Below are 17,530 nucleotides of genomic sequence, written 5' to 3' on the forward strand. Positions count from 1 at the left end.
GTAATTTCAAAGAAGTTAGAGCAAGGGACCATCGTCTTGGTATAGAAATCAGGAAAGGAAAGCTAATTACTCTGTGTCGCTCCGAATGGCCTGCCTTTGATGTGGGGTGGCCGCCCGAAGGGACCCTCCGACTTGCTGTCATCACTAGGGTAAAGTCCAAGATTTTCCTACCTGGGCGTGCGGGCCACTTAGATCAAATCCCATATATCCTCATATGGCAGGACCTTGTTGAGAACCCGCCTCCTTGGCTGTCCCCTTTCCAATTAGCCTCTGAACCCTGTAAGGCACTGGTTGCTCGACCACTGAAATCCAAGCAACCAACTGCCCCCCCCATCCTGTTCTACCTGACAGCGGGGACCCACTGTTCACAGAACCCCCTCTGTACCCCTCCAGGCCCCAGGCCCCAGCCCCCCTGGCTGAGCTGCGGGAGGGAGCAGGCGGACGGGAGGCGGCCGGCACACACGGGCCCGCTGAAAGGGAAAGTAACTTTGAAGGGCCGGCGGGGCGGACACAAGGGCACACTTCGCGGACTAGCCCCCCTCAGCTGCCTGACTCCACGGTGGCTTTACCCCTTCGGGAAATAGCACCCCCAGATGACACAGGAATCCCCAGGCTCCAGTACTGGCCATTCTCCACCAGTGATCTATATAACTGGAAGACTCAGAGTGCTCGGTTTTCAGACAACCCCAAAGATTTCCTGGCTTTACTGGATAGTGTCATGTTCACCCACCAGCCCACTTGGGATGATTGTCAGCAGCTCCTCCAAATCTTGTTCACCACAGAAGAGCGAGAGAGAATACAGATAGAAGCTAGAAAGCAGGTCCCGGGGGACGACGGTCAACCAACTGCCAACCCCGACCTCATAAACACAACCTTTCCTCTGACCAGGCCGGTGTGGGACTACAACACGGCAGAAGGTAGGGGACAGCTACACCTTTATCGCCAGACTCTAATGGCAGGTCTCCGGGCAGCTGCTCACAAGCCCACTAATTTGGCTAAAGTATATTCTATTCTGCAGGGGAAGACAGAGAGCCCAGCTACCTACTCAGAAAGATTAATGGAAGCTTTTAGACAGTACACCCCCATAGATCCAGAGGCTCCAGGAAGTCAGGCAGCTGTTGTAACGTCTTTCGTAAATCAGGCAGCCCCAGATATTAAGAGAAAACTCCAGAAATTAGAAGACTTGGAGGGAAAGCGGATTCAGGACCTCCTTCAGATAGCCCAGCGGGTTTACAATAACAGAGATACTCCAGAGGAAAAGCAATTTAAGGCCACTGAAAAAATGACCAAGGTCCTGGCAGCAGTGGTACAGAAAGAGCATCTACAGCCAGAGTACACCCAACCTAGGCGGCTCCCCCGGCATGATAATCTGAGCAAAGACCAATGTGCCTACTGTGAGGGGGCTGGCCACTGGGTAAGAGACTGCCCCAAAAAGAAACCATGAGGACAGGGACCCGGACCCCCTAGGTCTACACCCGTACTAGTCACTCAAGACGAAGACTAGGGAAGATGGGGTTCAGACCCCCTCCCCGAACCTAGGGTAACTTTGCAAGTGGAGGGGTTCCCAGTCCAGTTGTTGGTCGATACGGGAGCACAGCACTCGGTCTTAGTTAAAACTAATGGGAAATTATTCTCCAAATCCTCGTGGGTACAAGGGGCCACAGGAGTTAAGAAATACCCATGGACAACACAAAGAACAGTAAACCTCGGAGCCAAGAATGTAACCCATTCTTTCCTGGTCATCCCTGAGAGCCCCTGTCCCCTATTGGGGAGAGACCTGCTAACTAAAATGGGAGCACAGATCCATTTCCTCCCTGAGGGGCCTGTTGTGACCAACTCCCACAATCGACCCGTGTCCGTCCTGACTATAAACCTAGAAGATGAGTACCAGCTCCACCAGGAGAAAGCGGCCCCTGACCAGGACATAGCAACCTGGCTCCAGCAATATCCAGAAGCGTGGGCGGAAACGGGGGGCTTAGGTCTAGCAAGACACCGTCCTGCCTTATTTATTGAACTTAAGCCTGGGACAGACCCCGTGCGGGTACGCCAATACCCGATGCCCCTAGAGGCCAAGAAAGGGATTGCCCCGCATATCCACCGGCTCCTTGACCAAGGAGTCCTTCACCCATGTCACTCACCCTGGAATACTCCATTGTTGCCGGTATGAAAACCTAATAGTGGAGAATACAGACCTGTACAAGACTTAAGAGAAATCAACAAGAGGGTTGTGGACATACATCCAACTGTGCCTAACCCGTATACCCTCCTAAGTACCTTAAACCCTAAACATCAATGGTACACTGTTTTAGATTTGAAGGATGCTTTCTTCAGTTTGCCTTTAGCCCCTCAGAGCCCAAAGCTCTTCGCCTTCGAGTGGAATGACCCTGATAGGGGCATAAGTGGCCAACTGACATGGACCAGGCTGCCGCAGGGATTCAAAAACTCTCCTACCCTGTTCGATGAGGCCCTCCATGAAGACCTGGGATAATTTTCCGGCCCCCAACGACCTTAAACCCTGCCTTGCTGCTGCCCAACCCGGACCTGGATGCCCCACTCCATGACTGCACCAAGATACTAGCTCAGGTGCACGGAGTTCGAGAAGACCTGCAGGACCGCCCACTTCCTGACGCCGACCTCGTCTGGTTCGCTGATGGGAGCAGCTTCATGCATCAAGGCCAGAGGTACGCTGGAGCGGCAGTAACTTCAGAGACTGAGGTAATCTGGGCGGAACCCCTGCCCCCGGGGACATCGGCCCAGAAGGCCGAACTGATAGCGCTCACCCAAGCTCTTACCTTAGGGGCGGGGAAAAAGCTGACAGTATATACAGACAGCCGATATACTTTTGCAACGGCGCATATACATGGGGCCATTTACAGGGAGCGAGGGTTACTGACGGCTGAAGGAAAAGAGATAAAAAACAAGCAAGAGATCCTAGCTCTGCTAACAGCCCTATGGAGGCCAGAAAAATTAGCCATTGTACATTGACCAGGGCATCAGAAACTAACTACTCCAACTGCTCAAGGCAACTTTCTGGCAGACCAAACTGCAAGGAATGTGGCGAAGGCTCCCAGCCAACTCCTTGCACTCCAGCTCCCTGACCCGGGCCCCCGGGACTTGCCATATTTCCCTGAATATTCAGAACAAGATCTCCAGTGGATTGACAAACTTCCCTTGAAACAAATCCAGAATGGGTGGTGGACTGATACTAATGACCAAACCATCCTACCAGAAAAATTAGGACAACAGGTGTTAGAACACATCCACCAAACCACCCACCTGGGGCCTGGCGGATGATAGACCTGATCAGATGCTCCAAGCTCAAAATCAGACATATAGCTGAGACGGCCAGCAGTATTGCGACAAGTTGCAAAGTCTGCCAGCTTAACAACACATACCCCCAATCTCAAGCTGCAACAGGAACAAGGCTCAGGGGAACCAGGCCCGGTATCTACTGGGAAGTAGATTTTACTGAAATAAAGCCAGGAAAGTACGGGTACTGGTACTTACTTGTCTTTGTAGATACTTTTTCAGGGTGGACTGAAGCATTCCCATCCAAAAGAGAAACTGCTCAGGTCGTAGCAAAGAAAATTCTGGAAGATATCCTTCCCAGGTATGGCTTCCCCATCCAGATAGGGTCAGATAATGGGCCCACTTTCATCGCTAAGGTAAGTCAGGACTTGGCTTCCATCCTTGGGGCAAATTGGAAACTACATTGCGCTTACAGGCCCCAGAGTTCAGGACAGGTAGAAAGGATGAATCGGACCTTAAAAGAGACCTTAACTAAATTGACTGTAGAGACTGGCGCTAATTGGGTAGTCCTTCTCCCCTATGCTCTGTTCCGGGCCCGTAATACCCCTTACAAACTGGGCCTTACCCCTTACGAAATCATGTATGGCAGACCTCCACCCCTGGTTCCTAGCTTAAAAGATGACCTGCTTAAGTCTGAAACAGAAAATGTCTCTGAATTCTTATTTTCCCTACAAGCCTTACAGAAAATTCACCAAGAAATCTGGCCCAAGCTGAAAGAGCTATATGAGACCAGTCCCCCACCGACACCCCATCCGTACCAGCCGGGAGACTGGGTCCTGGTTAAGCGACACCGACAAGAGACCCTAGAGCCCAGGTGGAAAGGACCACTCCAAGTACTCCTGACCACACCCACCACCCTGAAGGTAGAAGGCATTGTGCCGTGGATCCACTACACCCATGTCAGGCCAGTGGACCCAACCTCTGACCTTCTGGGGCCAATCACGGTGGCGGCTGAAGCACCGGACACGTGGACTGTGGACAGAGCTAAGAACAACCCCTTGAAACTCACCCTGCGCCGGCAGCATAGCTCACTGCAAACATGCAGTTAGGTAGTCTAACTCTAACATTAGTCACCCTAGTGGCCGCTGGGGAAAACATAAAGCCAGCTCCTAATCCCTTTGTCTGGAGATTCTGGCTTTATGAAAACCAAACCCACCCTGGACAACCTCATAAGCCCGGGAAATTAGTGGCCAGTGCAGATTTCCCCTCCTCAGGGTGCAATAGCCCAATTTTACTAAATTTTACCGATTTCCCAGTAGCCAAACCAGTGGCACCAATAATATGCTTCGAGTATGATCAGACTAAATACAATTGTAAGCACTATTGGTGGCACCAAAGTGCCGGCTGCCCTTATAACTATTGTAACATCCATAAATACCAATGGTGGGGTGGAAAAGAACAGATAGATCCTAGATGGCCCTTCCATCGCAGACGAGATAGAGACCTTTCATATACATGGATAGTTAGAGACCCCTGGAACTCCCGCTGGACCACGCCTCAACACGGGGCTGTATACTACTCCTCCGCCTCCACATAGCCTAGCAGTCACCTCTATTTGTGGCGGGGGTCTAGTGCAGGTACGGCCCCTGGTCCATGGAAATATCCAGCAACAAGAAAACCGCCTGACACAAGATTTACGTCCTTTTTCCTGGTTAAAATTATTGCAAGAAGGATTAGAACATGCCAACCTTATAGGACTTCACAGCCTGTCTGGCTGCTTTCTGTGTGCCACTCTAGGGCATCCACCGCTAACCGCTGTCCCCCTGCCATGGGGATCCTCCACCTCTGCCCAAGCTAACAACCACCGAAACCTCTCATATGCCCCTGTCCCTAACGTGCCACTATACCTAAACCCCAGTCAAGAAAATTTCCCTACTGTTTCTCAGGAACTCATTCCAGCCTCTGCAACATCACTGCAACGCCCCCTAATATCACCTTAAGGGCTCCGTCAGGCATATTCTTCTGGTGTAATGGAACATTATCTAAAAACCTATCAAGCCCCTCTGTTACCAACCTACTGTGTCTTCCTGTCACATTAGTTCCCCGGTTAACTCTACTTACTGCCGGCGAGTTCCTAGGGTATACTGGTAACTGGACTAGTCCTGTTATTCACCCAGACCCTAGACCGAGACCTGCATGAGCCATATTTCTCCCCCTCATTGAAGGAATCTCCCTCACCGCATCATTCATGGCGGCCGGACTGGCTGGGGGAGCCCTAGGTCACACCCTCATAGAAAGTAACAAGCTGTACCAACAATTTGCCGTTGCTATGGAGGAGTCAGCTGAGTCCCTTGCCTCCCTCCAGCGGCAGCTCACGTCCTTAGCACAGGTAACCTTGCAGAACCGGAGGGCCTTAGACCTACTCACTGCTGAAAAAGGGGGTACGTGTATGTTTCTAAAGGAAGACTGTTGTTTCTACATAAATGAATCAGGGCTCGTGGAAGACCGGGTCCAACAGTTACGCAAGTTAAGCACAGAAGTAAGAACACGGCAGTTTGCTTCAGCTGCAGACCAATGGTGGAACTCATCTATGTTTTCTCTGTTAGCCCCCTTCCTTGGACCCCTGCTGAGTCTACTATTTCTGCTTACCGTAGGACCTTGTGTTGTTAACAGAATTTTGCAGTTCGTTAAAGAAAGGTTTAACACTGTACAACTCATGGTCCTCAGAGCCCAATACCAACCTGTAAACGCTCAAACAGAATCAGACTTATAAGACCCAAGATTGGCTCTAAAAAATACCTGAAAAGAAAGGGGGGGAATGAAAGGAGCCAGGCACATTCCTCAGCCCCGGGCTCAAAACAAACAAGCCCAGTACAAACACATCCCATCCTCCCATCCCACCACATATCGCCATATATCTCTCAAACTTCCTGAGCCCAGTACAAACACCACCAGGAAAATCTCCGATAAGGGGACAGCCGTTCAAAGTTTTACTGAAAGAGCGGGAACCAAAAGAATTCCTTTGTTCCCCTGTAACTTTCAGGCTATAAAAAGCAAACACTCGCATTGTTCAGGGCCCTCTTGTATGCTGTGGAATGGAGGGACCAGGTTCGAACTTGTAGTAAAGATCCTTGCCGCTTGGCTTTGACTCTGGACTCTGGTGGTCTTCTTTGGGGAACTAACAGTCTGGGCATAACATCTCATTCCATGTGTTGGGCACTTTGCTGATCTCCTGAGATGCTTCATCTTGCTCATTTTCCCCCTTGTCTGGGACAACTTGCAACATCTGCATCTGCAGCTGAGACTCCAGGAAGCCAATGACCTGCAGCTGCATGTCAGTAATGGGGCAGAATGAGGAATGAGGCCCAGTTGCTAGAACTTCAGTGCCCTTGCTGTCACCCGTATTTCCAGTGCCCCTCAGGACATGGTCCAGCATTGTGAAGTCAGACCTTCTGAGGTCAGAACCAGAGCCTGGCTTTTAACTAGGGCCCTGGACATTTTGGTGCATTGGGAAGTTGCCAGATTTCTAGTTTCCATCCTAGGAAAGAAACCAGAAGGGAGAGAACAAGACTCACAGCTGTAATTATACAATGGGAGTTCAGCTTTATGTTGTTCTGAACCACCTGGACCTGAGAAAGGCTCAAAGTCAGGGAGAGTGTTGGTCACAGGCCCTGAGGCATATGTCCCATTTCATCCCCAAAGAGTTTCTTGTTGACTGTAATTATCTCCCAGTCAGTGGGATGCATTAATGTATTTCAGGAGGCTTTTTTTTTTTTTTTTACATATGTTGAGGTATCTTGAAAATAGGGCATGAAATTCTTCCTCTCCTTTTTTCTCCTTTCTGTCTGAAGTAGAATCAAATTAGCTCATTGCAGTGATACTGCTGGAAGCAGCCATGTGCAGAGTAGGCAGGGCAGCTCTCTCACCTGCCCTTCTTATCTGTGCCATGGGAGCAGGAGATTCTGCAGGCCCTGGGGCACAGGAAGTGTCATGAAGCCTTTTTTCTAGGACATCTTGTCATCCCTGCCAACATGGCAGGAGAGGGTCTTTAAGGTCTTGAAAGGAAGGAAGGAAGGAGACTGTGATCACACACGGGACTTTTTTTTTTTTTGGTGTTTTTTTGAGACAGGATTCTCGCTCTGTGGCCAGTCTGGAGTGCAGTGGCCTGATCTTGGCTCACTGCAACCTCCACTTCCTGGGTTCAAGCCATTCTCCTGCCTCCATCTCTCAAGTAACTGGGACTACAGGCGTGTGCCACCACACCTGGCTAATTTTTGTATTTTTTAGTAGAAACTGTATTTCACTGTGTTGGCCAGGATGGTCTTGATCTCGACCTCATGATCTTCCCACCTTGGCCTTCCAAAATGCTGGGCTTATAGGCATGAGAGGCCAAGGCCGGAGGATTGCTTGAGTTGAACACTAGCTTGGACCATGTAGGGAGACCCCATCTCTACAGAAAATTTTAAAATTAGCTTAGTGTGGTGGCATACACCTGTAGTCCCAGCTACCCGGGAGGCTGAGGCAGGAGGATTCCTTGAGGTTGGGACACTGAGGTGGGAGGACCCCTTGAGCCCAGGCATTCTAGGCTGCATTGAGCCATGATCGCACCACTACACTCCAGCCTGGGTGACAGAGCAGGCCCTGTCTCTAGAATAAATAAATAAGTAAACTAAAGAGGCTCCTTGACTGTGCTGTTCATTGTTGTAAATCCATAGAGCTGTGCAACAGTGAGTAACTCCAGATGTCCTCCCTCCCTGCTGCAGCCCCCGCCCTTGATGTGGACTGGCAGAACAACACGACCTTTGCCTCCTGTGGCACAGACATGTGTATCCATGTGTGCAGGCTCGGCTGTGACCTCCCAGTCAAAACTTTCCAGGGACACACAGTAAGTGAGAGCTCTTGTCACTGGTCTTGAGTTCGTGAGAAGGTGATGTGGGAGCCAGTTCTCGTATGCCTAGAATTAAAAGATACTGCAGCAGCAGACCATTTCTTCTGCAGCCCTTGGCTGTTTGAGCTATAGTGGCCAATTCAGGTGGATGGATTCAACCACTTTGGGGTGTGCATTGAGAACATTTGACCTGGAAATGGTGTAGTTGTTGGATTTGGCATCAAAGCCTATAAGGTAGCTATGAGAAAAACATAGGGTACATAAAGGAAGGGATGTTCACAATAAATGAATAGATGGGGCACATCTGCAATGAATGGAAAAAAAATATGTCATTAAAAATCAAGGCTAGGAACAGTGGCTCACACCTATAATCCCAGTACTTTGGGAGGCTGAGGCCAGAAAATTGCTCAAGGCCAGATAATTGCTTGAGTTCAAGTCCAGCCTGGTCAATACAACAAAACCCTGTCTCTGCAAAACAAATTTTAAAAATAAGCTAGGTGTGGTGGTGTGCACCTGTAGTCTCAGCCCAGGAGGTTGAGGCTGCAGTGACTGTGATCACACCACTGTACTCCAGCCTAGGCAACAGAGTGAGATCTGTTTAAATTAATTTTTTAAAAAAGGAAATTTGAGAACTGAGAAGTATAATGTTGCAATTGAAAATCTTAGTAGGTGGGTGTATTGGGCTGTTCTTGTATTGCTATAAACAAATACCTGTAACTGGGTAATTTATAAGATATTTAATTGGCTTAAAGTTTGGCACCTGTATAGAAAGCATCTGCTTCTGGGGAGGACTCAGGAAGCTTACAACCATGACAGAAGGTAAAAGGTGAGCAGGTGTCTCACATGGCCAAAGTAGCAGCAAAAGAGAGGGGCTGTGGAGTATTACACACATTTAAACCACCATATCTCGTAAGAACTCACTCTCATGAACACAGCACCAAGCCATGAGGGATCTGCCCTCTTGATCCAAACACCTCCCACCAGGGCCCACCTCCAGCATTGGGGATTATAATTCAACCTGAGATTTGGGTGGGGAAAAATATCCATCCTCTTCAGTGGGTTTAATAGCAGATTGAAGACTGCAGAAGTAAAGTTAGAGATCACAGAAATTTGCCAGTTTGAAGAACACATAAAAGACTGAAAAATGAATAGAGGCTTACTGGCCTGTGGGACAATATCAGGCAGCCTAAAGATGTGTGCATAATGGGGAAAGAAGAAAGAATGAAACAGGAAAATCATTTGAGGCAATAATGGCCAATTTTTTCTAAATTTGTTGGAAAACATCATTTAATTTGAGAAGCTCAGGGAATCTCAAGCAGAACCACACCTACCCACCTAGGCATATGGTTATCAAACATCAAATTTAATGACAAAGAAAATCCTAAAAGCAAGCAAAGACTGAAAAACGTCCTGTTGTATACCAAGGAACAACAATATGAATAGCAGCCAACTTAACAAATTCCTTACTGTGGGCTCTGAGGCTCTTTCTGGTCTTTTCATCAGATCTCTCTCAAATTCTCCAATTGCTATGATCTCTTACCTTACTTCTGCAATTGTCGTTATACCATTAAACACATTTATTAGTCTCAGCCTCCTGGGCTAGTGTCCAAAACACCCTGTGCCTCTGTCTTCCTAAAGACATGTGCAGCCAAGCACCTCAACCCATGCTAAGACCTTCCTGGAACAGTCCCTGACTTAGACTCCCACAGCAGCCCTCAGTCTGATACAGACTCTTCTCCATCCTCCAGGCCCATTTACATGTCCTGTGCACACCCTTGGGATAATTCATGGCACCTCCTGAGCTCTCATTGCCCATGTGAATACCACAGCCCTGACAGTGGCTGTTGGCCTGTGTGCCTGTCTCTCCCAGAAAATTCAGAGCACATCAACAGTGATCCCAGGAGGGCCCATGGCGTCTTGCCTTTCTCTCACCAGCATCCAGAATATCTTTCCTTGCTGGGAGCTGGGGGATCCCCTGTTAAAGCAGGAGAGGATGATCGCGTTCCTGGAGATTTGCCATCATGTCACTAACTTAACTGATGTAAATTCCATTTTTCTCTTTCCCCTAGTGCACATCTCACCCCACCCCTGGGCCAAGGTTCCCCACCCCAAAGGAAGGCACTTTTAGAGCACAGGCATTTGTTATCCTGTTTACATCTCCTGGCTCCAAACTGACTCTTTTTCTGATCTAAATTTATTTCTCCTCTAACCCTGGACTATCCTCAAGTTTTTGATAGAGCTGCACACACTGTTTCTGGTTCCCAACTGTCCTGCTCCAGACCTTGCCACCAGCATGGGACTTGACCCTTTAAGTGGGTCATACTGTGGCTGATGGCCCTAAACAAAGCTCCAAGTCACTGGGGTTGAGTGTAGACCTACAAGCCAGCTCTGGAGGCAACCCAGGAACTGGGACTTGGATTGGATGCTGTAGGATCAACTCTCAGGAAAAAATGTGTTCCTTTATGTGGGTTTGGATGCAGACAGGCCAAGGTGACCGGCTCTACATTCTGGGCCTGTGGGATTTCCTTTCCACAGCTGCATTGAGAGTCACTCTTGCTAGCCTAGCACCCACATTCACACTCACACATACTTAAGAATGCTCACTCTCTCAGCCCCCTCTTCAATGGCCCCCTCCACCCTCCCTGGTCTCTCCCAGTAGTCTGCTCCCAGCACAAACATTCATGCTCACAGGCACTAAGCACATTCTCATCTCCCTCTTCAGCAGGCCCCTTCTGCCTCCCTGGGCTCTCCCAGCAGGCTGCTCCTGGGTCATATGTCCATGTTCATAGACACCTAAGCCTGCTCACACTGTCAGCCTCCTCTCCAACCGGTCTGCTGCACCCTTTCCAGATTCTCCCAGCAGCCTTCTGGAACAGACATCCATGCTCATAGACACATAAGCATGCTCACAGCCCCCTCTTCCATAGGCCTTGTCTGCCCTCCCCTCCATCCCACCAGCCTGCTCCTGGAAGACACATCCATTCTCATAGACACCTTTGCAGGCTGACACTCTGTCAGGCCCCTCTCCAGCCAGCCCCCTTCACCCTCCCTGGGATTTCACAGCAGCCTATTCCTTGGCCATCACACTTCTTTCTCCATTTCCTGGGCCACCCATACCACATAGAGCACACAGGTGGCTTGTCACTGTCCCATTCACACCCTTCAAAACTCAGTGTCTGTGTCCTTAGAAAGTAGCATGACCATACAGTTTACCATCCAAATTGGAGCCCTCAGGAGTTTGAAAATATTTGGAAAATTAATTTTCAGTGTGAAATTAGTTAATTTGTAGGCCAGGACAATAGACGTCAGATATTGGGTTGTCTGGGGCATATGGGTCCCTATTGTCACCCCCCCCAGAGAAGATCCTGCCCCATTTCTCCTGGGCAGGCTGTTCCCCAGCTGAGCCTTTGCTGCAAATGGTTCTCTTTTGTTTGTTTGTTTGTTTGAGATGGAGTTTAGCTCTGTTGCCCAGGCTGGAGTGCAATGGCGCGATCTTGGCTCACAGCAACCTCCCCCTCCCAGGTTCAAGCAATTCTCTTGCCTCAGCCTCCCTAGTAGCTGGGACTACAGGCGCCTGCCACCACACCTAGCTAATTTTTGTATTTTTAGTAGAGACGGGGTTTCACCACGTTAGCCAGGATGGTCTTGATCTCCTGACCTCGTGATCCACCTGCCTCGGCCTCCCAAAGTGCTGGGATTAGAAGCATGAGCCACCGTGCCCGGCACAAGTGATTCTCTTATATGTGTCTGTCCCAGTGTGTCCTTTTCTGCCTTGGTCCCTGGGTACTTTTGCCTTTATCCTCCAGGGTTTAGTCTCAGCGTACCCAGGTGTCCTGAGCCTGTGGATTAGAGCGCTCACCCTGTGCTTTTAGGTACTTGGCTGTTTGCGGCGGATCAGGAGCCCCTGGCCAGGATTTTCCCTGTGTTGTGTGTGCTTCTGCTGCTCAGCATTTGCCTCTCATTTCCCTTGCACATGTGTATCTGCCTGTATGTGCATTTTGGTCACCTGTCTTTCACCTGAGTCAGCCCTTATCCTGCTTGAACTCCACAATAGCTGAGGCTTCACTTCTTGTGTTTATCCCTCCCTCCACCTCCACTCACCGGCAGGAGAGCAATGCCTTGTAATGGGTGTAGACATGGGAAGGAACTGTTAGATTAAAGTGCATAGGAGACCTGGCATGGTAACACATGCCTGTAATCCCAGCACTTTGGGAGGCTGAGGCCAGAGGGTTGTTTGAGCCTGGGAGTTCAAGATCACCTTGGGCAACCCCATCTCTGTAAAAATACACACACATACACACACACACACACACACACAGATACACACACACACAGAGACACACACACACAAAAAGCTGGGTATGGTGGTGCCTGCCTCTCGTCCCAGCTACCTACATTGGAGGCCAAGGTGGGGATTGCTTGAGCCCAGGAGTTCAAGACCAGCTTCAGCAACCCATCTCCATCAAAAGAGAAAAAAAAGTAGCTGGGTGTGGTAGGGCCTGTCTTTAGTCCAAGCTAGAGGTTGAGGCAGGAGGATCACTTGAGTTCAGCAGGTCAAGGCTGCAGTGAGCTAGAATCGGGCCACTGAACTCAAACCTGGGCAACCGCGAGAGCTTGCCTCAAAAGTTAAAAAAAAAAAAGAAGAGTGCGTACGAAAGTAATTTTCAAAGCCCAGCTTTTAAAATAACTGGTTTTATTTGCTGTGTTTTATGGTATATGAATTCTTCACTTGCTTTCCTTCCTAGCAGGGAAGGTTTTCTTCTTAACAAAGTATGGATGAGAGTAGCTGGTGATGTGTGGTATAGGGCTGTAGTTTTACATAAATGAAAAAGGCAAAGTGAGAAAAAGAGGAAACTAGACGGCTGGTTGGGCTGTGCTCTTTGATGTCAGGCTGAGGCCGAAGACCTTCTGCAGCGACGGTGGCGCGGTGCTGCCCCCTGCTGGAAGGCGACCTCATCTACTCACAGGCCCTGATACCTTTTTCAAGTGACTCTCTGACCTCTTTGAACGAGGTCAATGCCATCAAATGGGATCCTTCTGGAATGTTGCTGGCGTCCTGCTCGGATGACATGACATTGAAGGTAGAGTCAGCATGGCAAGGGGTGGGCTGTTTAATCTCAGACAGCCTTGGGCACTTGACGCCAGTCTCACAGTCACACTTGCATGAGGATTATTTGTTACTGACCACGTTCCCTTCGTCTGTCATCCGGTGAACTCCAATTTCTCAGTCAGCGTCCTGCTGAGAATCCCAGCCTCCCCGCATCCTTTCTCACCACTGCACACCCCATATCCCGCCGTGGGCCATTAGCCTCACTTATGCACCCCGGAGGAATGATGCCACATCATTCCCGGGTGCAGGAATGGCTTTTGCTCATGTTGTGGCTGGTGTGTCCTTTAGATCTGGAGTATGAAGCAGGATGCATGCGTCCACGATCTTCAGGCTCACAGCAAAGAGATCTACACCATCAAGTGGAGCCCCACCGGGCCTGCCACCAGCAACCCAAACTCCAGCATCATGTTGGCAAGGTAAGGGCCGGCAGCACAACTGGTACAGCTCCGCCCTACACAACGATAACGAGAAGTTTTGCTAAAGTGTGTCTATGCACCTGTGTTGAAGCCCTTCAGAGGAAACGAAGTGGTAGCTCACTTTGAAGGGAACAAAACCATCCTAACTTTGAGGTTACCATGGTTTTGGCCCAGGTGCCATGGCTTACACCTGTAATCCCAGCACTTTTGGGGGCCGAGGTGGGCAGATGACAGGTCAGGAGTTCGAGACCAGACTGGCCAACATGGCAAAATGCTGTCTCTACTAAAAAATACAAAAATTAGCTGGGTATGGTGGTGCATACCTGTAATCCCAGCTACTTGGGAGGCAAAGGCAGGAGAATCTCTTGAACCCAGGAGACAGAGGCTGCAGTGAGCCAAGACCACCCCACTGCACTCCAGCCTGGGCAATAAAAGTGAAACTCTGTCTCAGAAAACACAAAAATTCCTGTTGCTTGAAGAATATATATATATCTTTTATGTATATATCATATATATATCTTATATATTTTATATATGTCTTATATATTTTATATATATCTTATATATTATATCATATATTTTATATATATCATATATATTATATATTTTTATATATATGATATAGTTTATATATCATATATATATTTTATATGTGATATATATCTTATATTTTATATATAGCTTATTTTTTAATATATTTTATATATATCATATATATTTTATATACATATTTTATATATATTTTTTATGTATATCATATATATATAATATATATATGTAAAGAAAAATAGGGTCTCACCATGTTGCCCAGCCTGGTCTTCAACTCCTGGCTTTCTCCCACCCTCCTAGTGCTTCATTTGATTCTACAGTGCGACTGTGGGATGTGGAGCAAGGTGTCTGCACCCACACACTCACGAAGCATCAAGAGCCTGTCTACAGCATAGCTTTCAGCCCTGATGGAAAGTACCTGGCTAGTGGATCCTTTGACAAGTGTGTTCATATCTGGAATACTCAGGTAAGCTCCTGACCCATACGAATCCTTTTAGTAAGGGATGCCTGAACAGCCACGATTCCAGTGTCTCTGGTTCAAAGCAGTGCCCTTGAGGGAGTAGAGCAAGCCCAGGCTTCCCGGGCAGACCCAGTAGATGCTGTCCATCTTACACCCCATGTGGGTTGTGAGCTCTTCCCTCACCAGACACCTCCAGCAGCTCTCCTCCCTAAGGAAGGGCATCGTGTCTGCTGTCCTTAGGGCTCTTGGCCATTTGATTCCAAACCCTCACCTTGGCACATGTTCTTCCTTGAAGGAGCCACTGTCTTCTGTTCACTTTTCTGAGCTCATGGCATGATACCTTCCACCTGCCTCTTCCTCTTCTTAGCACTTATCACCAAAATGCTGCTTTCTAGATATTGAGGTTGGAGGGTGGGAGTGGGGGACCAGCTAACAGGGGTGAGGCCAACTCAGCATCCTCCACGCATACCAGCTCCTGCAGCTCCACCATAGAGAAGATCAGGGAGTAGAAGGAATGTGCGTTTGCTGTTGTCATGCCACTTAGATTTTTCAAATGAAAGTAGTTTCTGTTTGAGTAAGTAAGGTGTGTATGTTGGGTTGTCCTTTTGCCATGGACTGAAAGGACATAGGATTTGGGTAAAGGTGGCTGGCTGCTGTGGGTATCTTGGGCCACACGTGAGGGTAGGAGAATCCCACTAAAAGGAGTAGAAAAAGGGATGGGAACAAGTACTGCACTGCATGAAGGATTGTATAGGGCAGTTTGAAAAGGACTGTACAACACTTCATTTTATTCTAAGAGAGAAGTGATGATGCTCTAGGAGCTATTGAAAATAACCAAGGGGTCCCTTTAATCTTAGGAGGGATCACATGGCCCCTCCCCCATTCATCTGCATTTTCATTTTGGGTGTTTTTGGCTTGGTTGACATTCAGGTGCATTTACATCCTCAAGTTCATTCCCCCTGTGTACTCATGGGTGATGAGCAATGTTCACTGGCAAGGAGTCAACTGGATCACAGGCTTCCCAGGGACCTCATGTGAACCACATCCTCTCAGGGAAGGAAGGGAAGTGGTGGACCCTGCGTAGAGCCAACCCAATGCCAAGCCCAGCCCCACAGCCCTAGGTAGCCCTCCGGGAAGCACGCATCTCAGGACTAGTGTGCAAGAGTCTCTGTTCATGGAATCCTTGCTAGAAATAGTAATGGGTGGATTTGTAAAAATATGTCAATCATCAAAAAAAAATGATACAATCAGTTAGGAGGAGCTTATCATCAAGAACTCACTGAATCATTTCAGCTGTTTCTTGTAAATCAAAGAAATGCTTAGCATTTCTCTTAAAAGAAATCTTAAAGCCCACTTTAATGTTCTGTAAGTATAAAAATATCTATCTATAATACTGTTGGTGTGCACCTGTCTTAGTTCAAGACACTACCTTTAAAGAGCCCAGTTGAGCAGAGGTTTTGAGAGAGCCCTCCTGGTCTCGGTCTTTAGATTTATCCTGCCTATCACCATTAGTGAATCATGAGTGAAGGCTTATATGACCCTTTCTTCTTTTTTATAAAATCTTTTAAAATTAATTTTTGTACAGACCGGTCTCACCGTGTTGTCCAGGCTGGTCTAGAACTCTTGAACTCAAGCAATCTTCCTATCTCAGTCTCCCAAAGGGCTGAGGATTACAGGCGTGAGCCACCATACCTGGCCTTATTTGACTCTTTCAAAGCCCTCTATTTTCCTCACCTCTTGAATATGTCAAGTTAATGCTTTTTTAAACCAGAAGCAAAGGTCTCGAATGTTTTCTGTTACATGTATGTTACGCATTTTTCTTTCAAACATAAAATTACATTTCAATTTCCAACATGTTAATACATTTAATGATGAATTATGGTCAATTCCCTTGCAGGTAGGTGAATTGTATTCATTCAGGTCAATTGTATTCATTCAGACACCAAGACAGGATTCGATGGGCAAGAGATTAATTGGGAGAAACAGTTGTGATGGAAACAGGGAAAGAGCTAGAGAAGGAAGAACTCAGACCAAAAAGTCAGTCTGACCCCTGGCCTTACAGGTCTATAGGAAGTCCGTGAGCTGGCCATGTGTGGTATCTCACACCTGTAATCGCAACACTTTGGGAGGCCGAGGTGGGTGGATCATCTGAGGTTGGGAGTTCGAGACCAGCCTGACCAACATGGTGAAGCCCCTTTTATACTAAATATACAAAATTAGCTGGGCATGGTCACACATGCTTGTAATCGCAGCTACTTGGGAGGCTGAGGCAGGAGAATCACTTGAACCTGGGAGGTTGAAGTTGCAGTTAGCTGAGATTGCACCACTGCACTCCAGCCTAGGCGACAGATGACTCCCAGACACCTGCTGAGTTCTCCCACCTCCATCAGTCCTCGCTGGGCACAGTCTCAGAATCCACCCAAATATCTGAATATGATGGTGGATTCTGTGAGCAGTAGTAATCAGGTTCACTTCCTGTTGTGGGAAGTCCAAAAGACATGTTTCTGCATCCCCCAGAGCACTTATTAAAAACCCTTAAATTTCACCATGCTTGAAAATGTTCACGATCAAATATTGGGGGCAGGAGAAGTGCACATTCCACACCTGCATCTGTTGCAGGTGCCCTCTCACTATAAGTAATAGTTACCTTGCCTTGCAGAGTGGAAGTCTCGTCCACAGCTACCAAGGCACTGGCGGTATCTTCGAGGTGTGCTGGAATGCCCGAGGAGATAAAGTGGGCGCCAGCGCGTCTGACGGCTCTGTAAGCAACACCTCTGGTTTACCGGGGAACAGGGTGTTGGGGGAGGGGGATAAGTGAAGTCAGGCAGCTGATGCCTAAGTGAAGTCAGGCAGCTGAT

At 48.3% G+C, this 17,530-nt stretch overlaps 1 protein-coding gene across 1 annotated transcript in view; it reads left to right on the forward strand.

Annotated features, from left to right (window-relative positions):
- TBL1Y (transducin beta like 1 Y-linked) overlaps positions 1-17,530 on the forward strand; it is a 150,925-nt gene that overhangs the window by 119,674 nt on the left and 13,721 nt on the right. Inside the window, exons 11-15 of the mRNA XM_055377247.2 lie at positions 8,013-8,134; positions 13,105-13,218; positions 13,536-13,663; positions 14,513-14,678; positions 17,332-17,433. Of these exons, the coding sequence (XP_055233222.1) occupies positions 8,013-8,134; positions 13,105-13,218; positions 13,536-13,663; positions 14,513-14,678; positions 17,332-17,433 (632 nt within the window). The remainder of the gene's footprint in view (positions 1-8,012; positions 8,135-13,104; positions 13,219-13,535; positions 13,664-14,512; positions 14,679-17,331; positions 17,434-17,530) is intronic.

Source organism: Gorilla gorilla, chromosome Y, assembly GCF_029281585.2.
Source record: "Gorilla gorilla gorilla isolate KB3781 chromosome Y, NHGRI_mGorGor1-v2.1_pri, whole genome shotgun sequence".
Taxonomy (NCBI): Eukaryota; Metazoa; Chordata; class Mammalia; order Primates; family Hominidae; genus Gorilla; species Gorilla gorilla.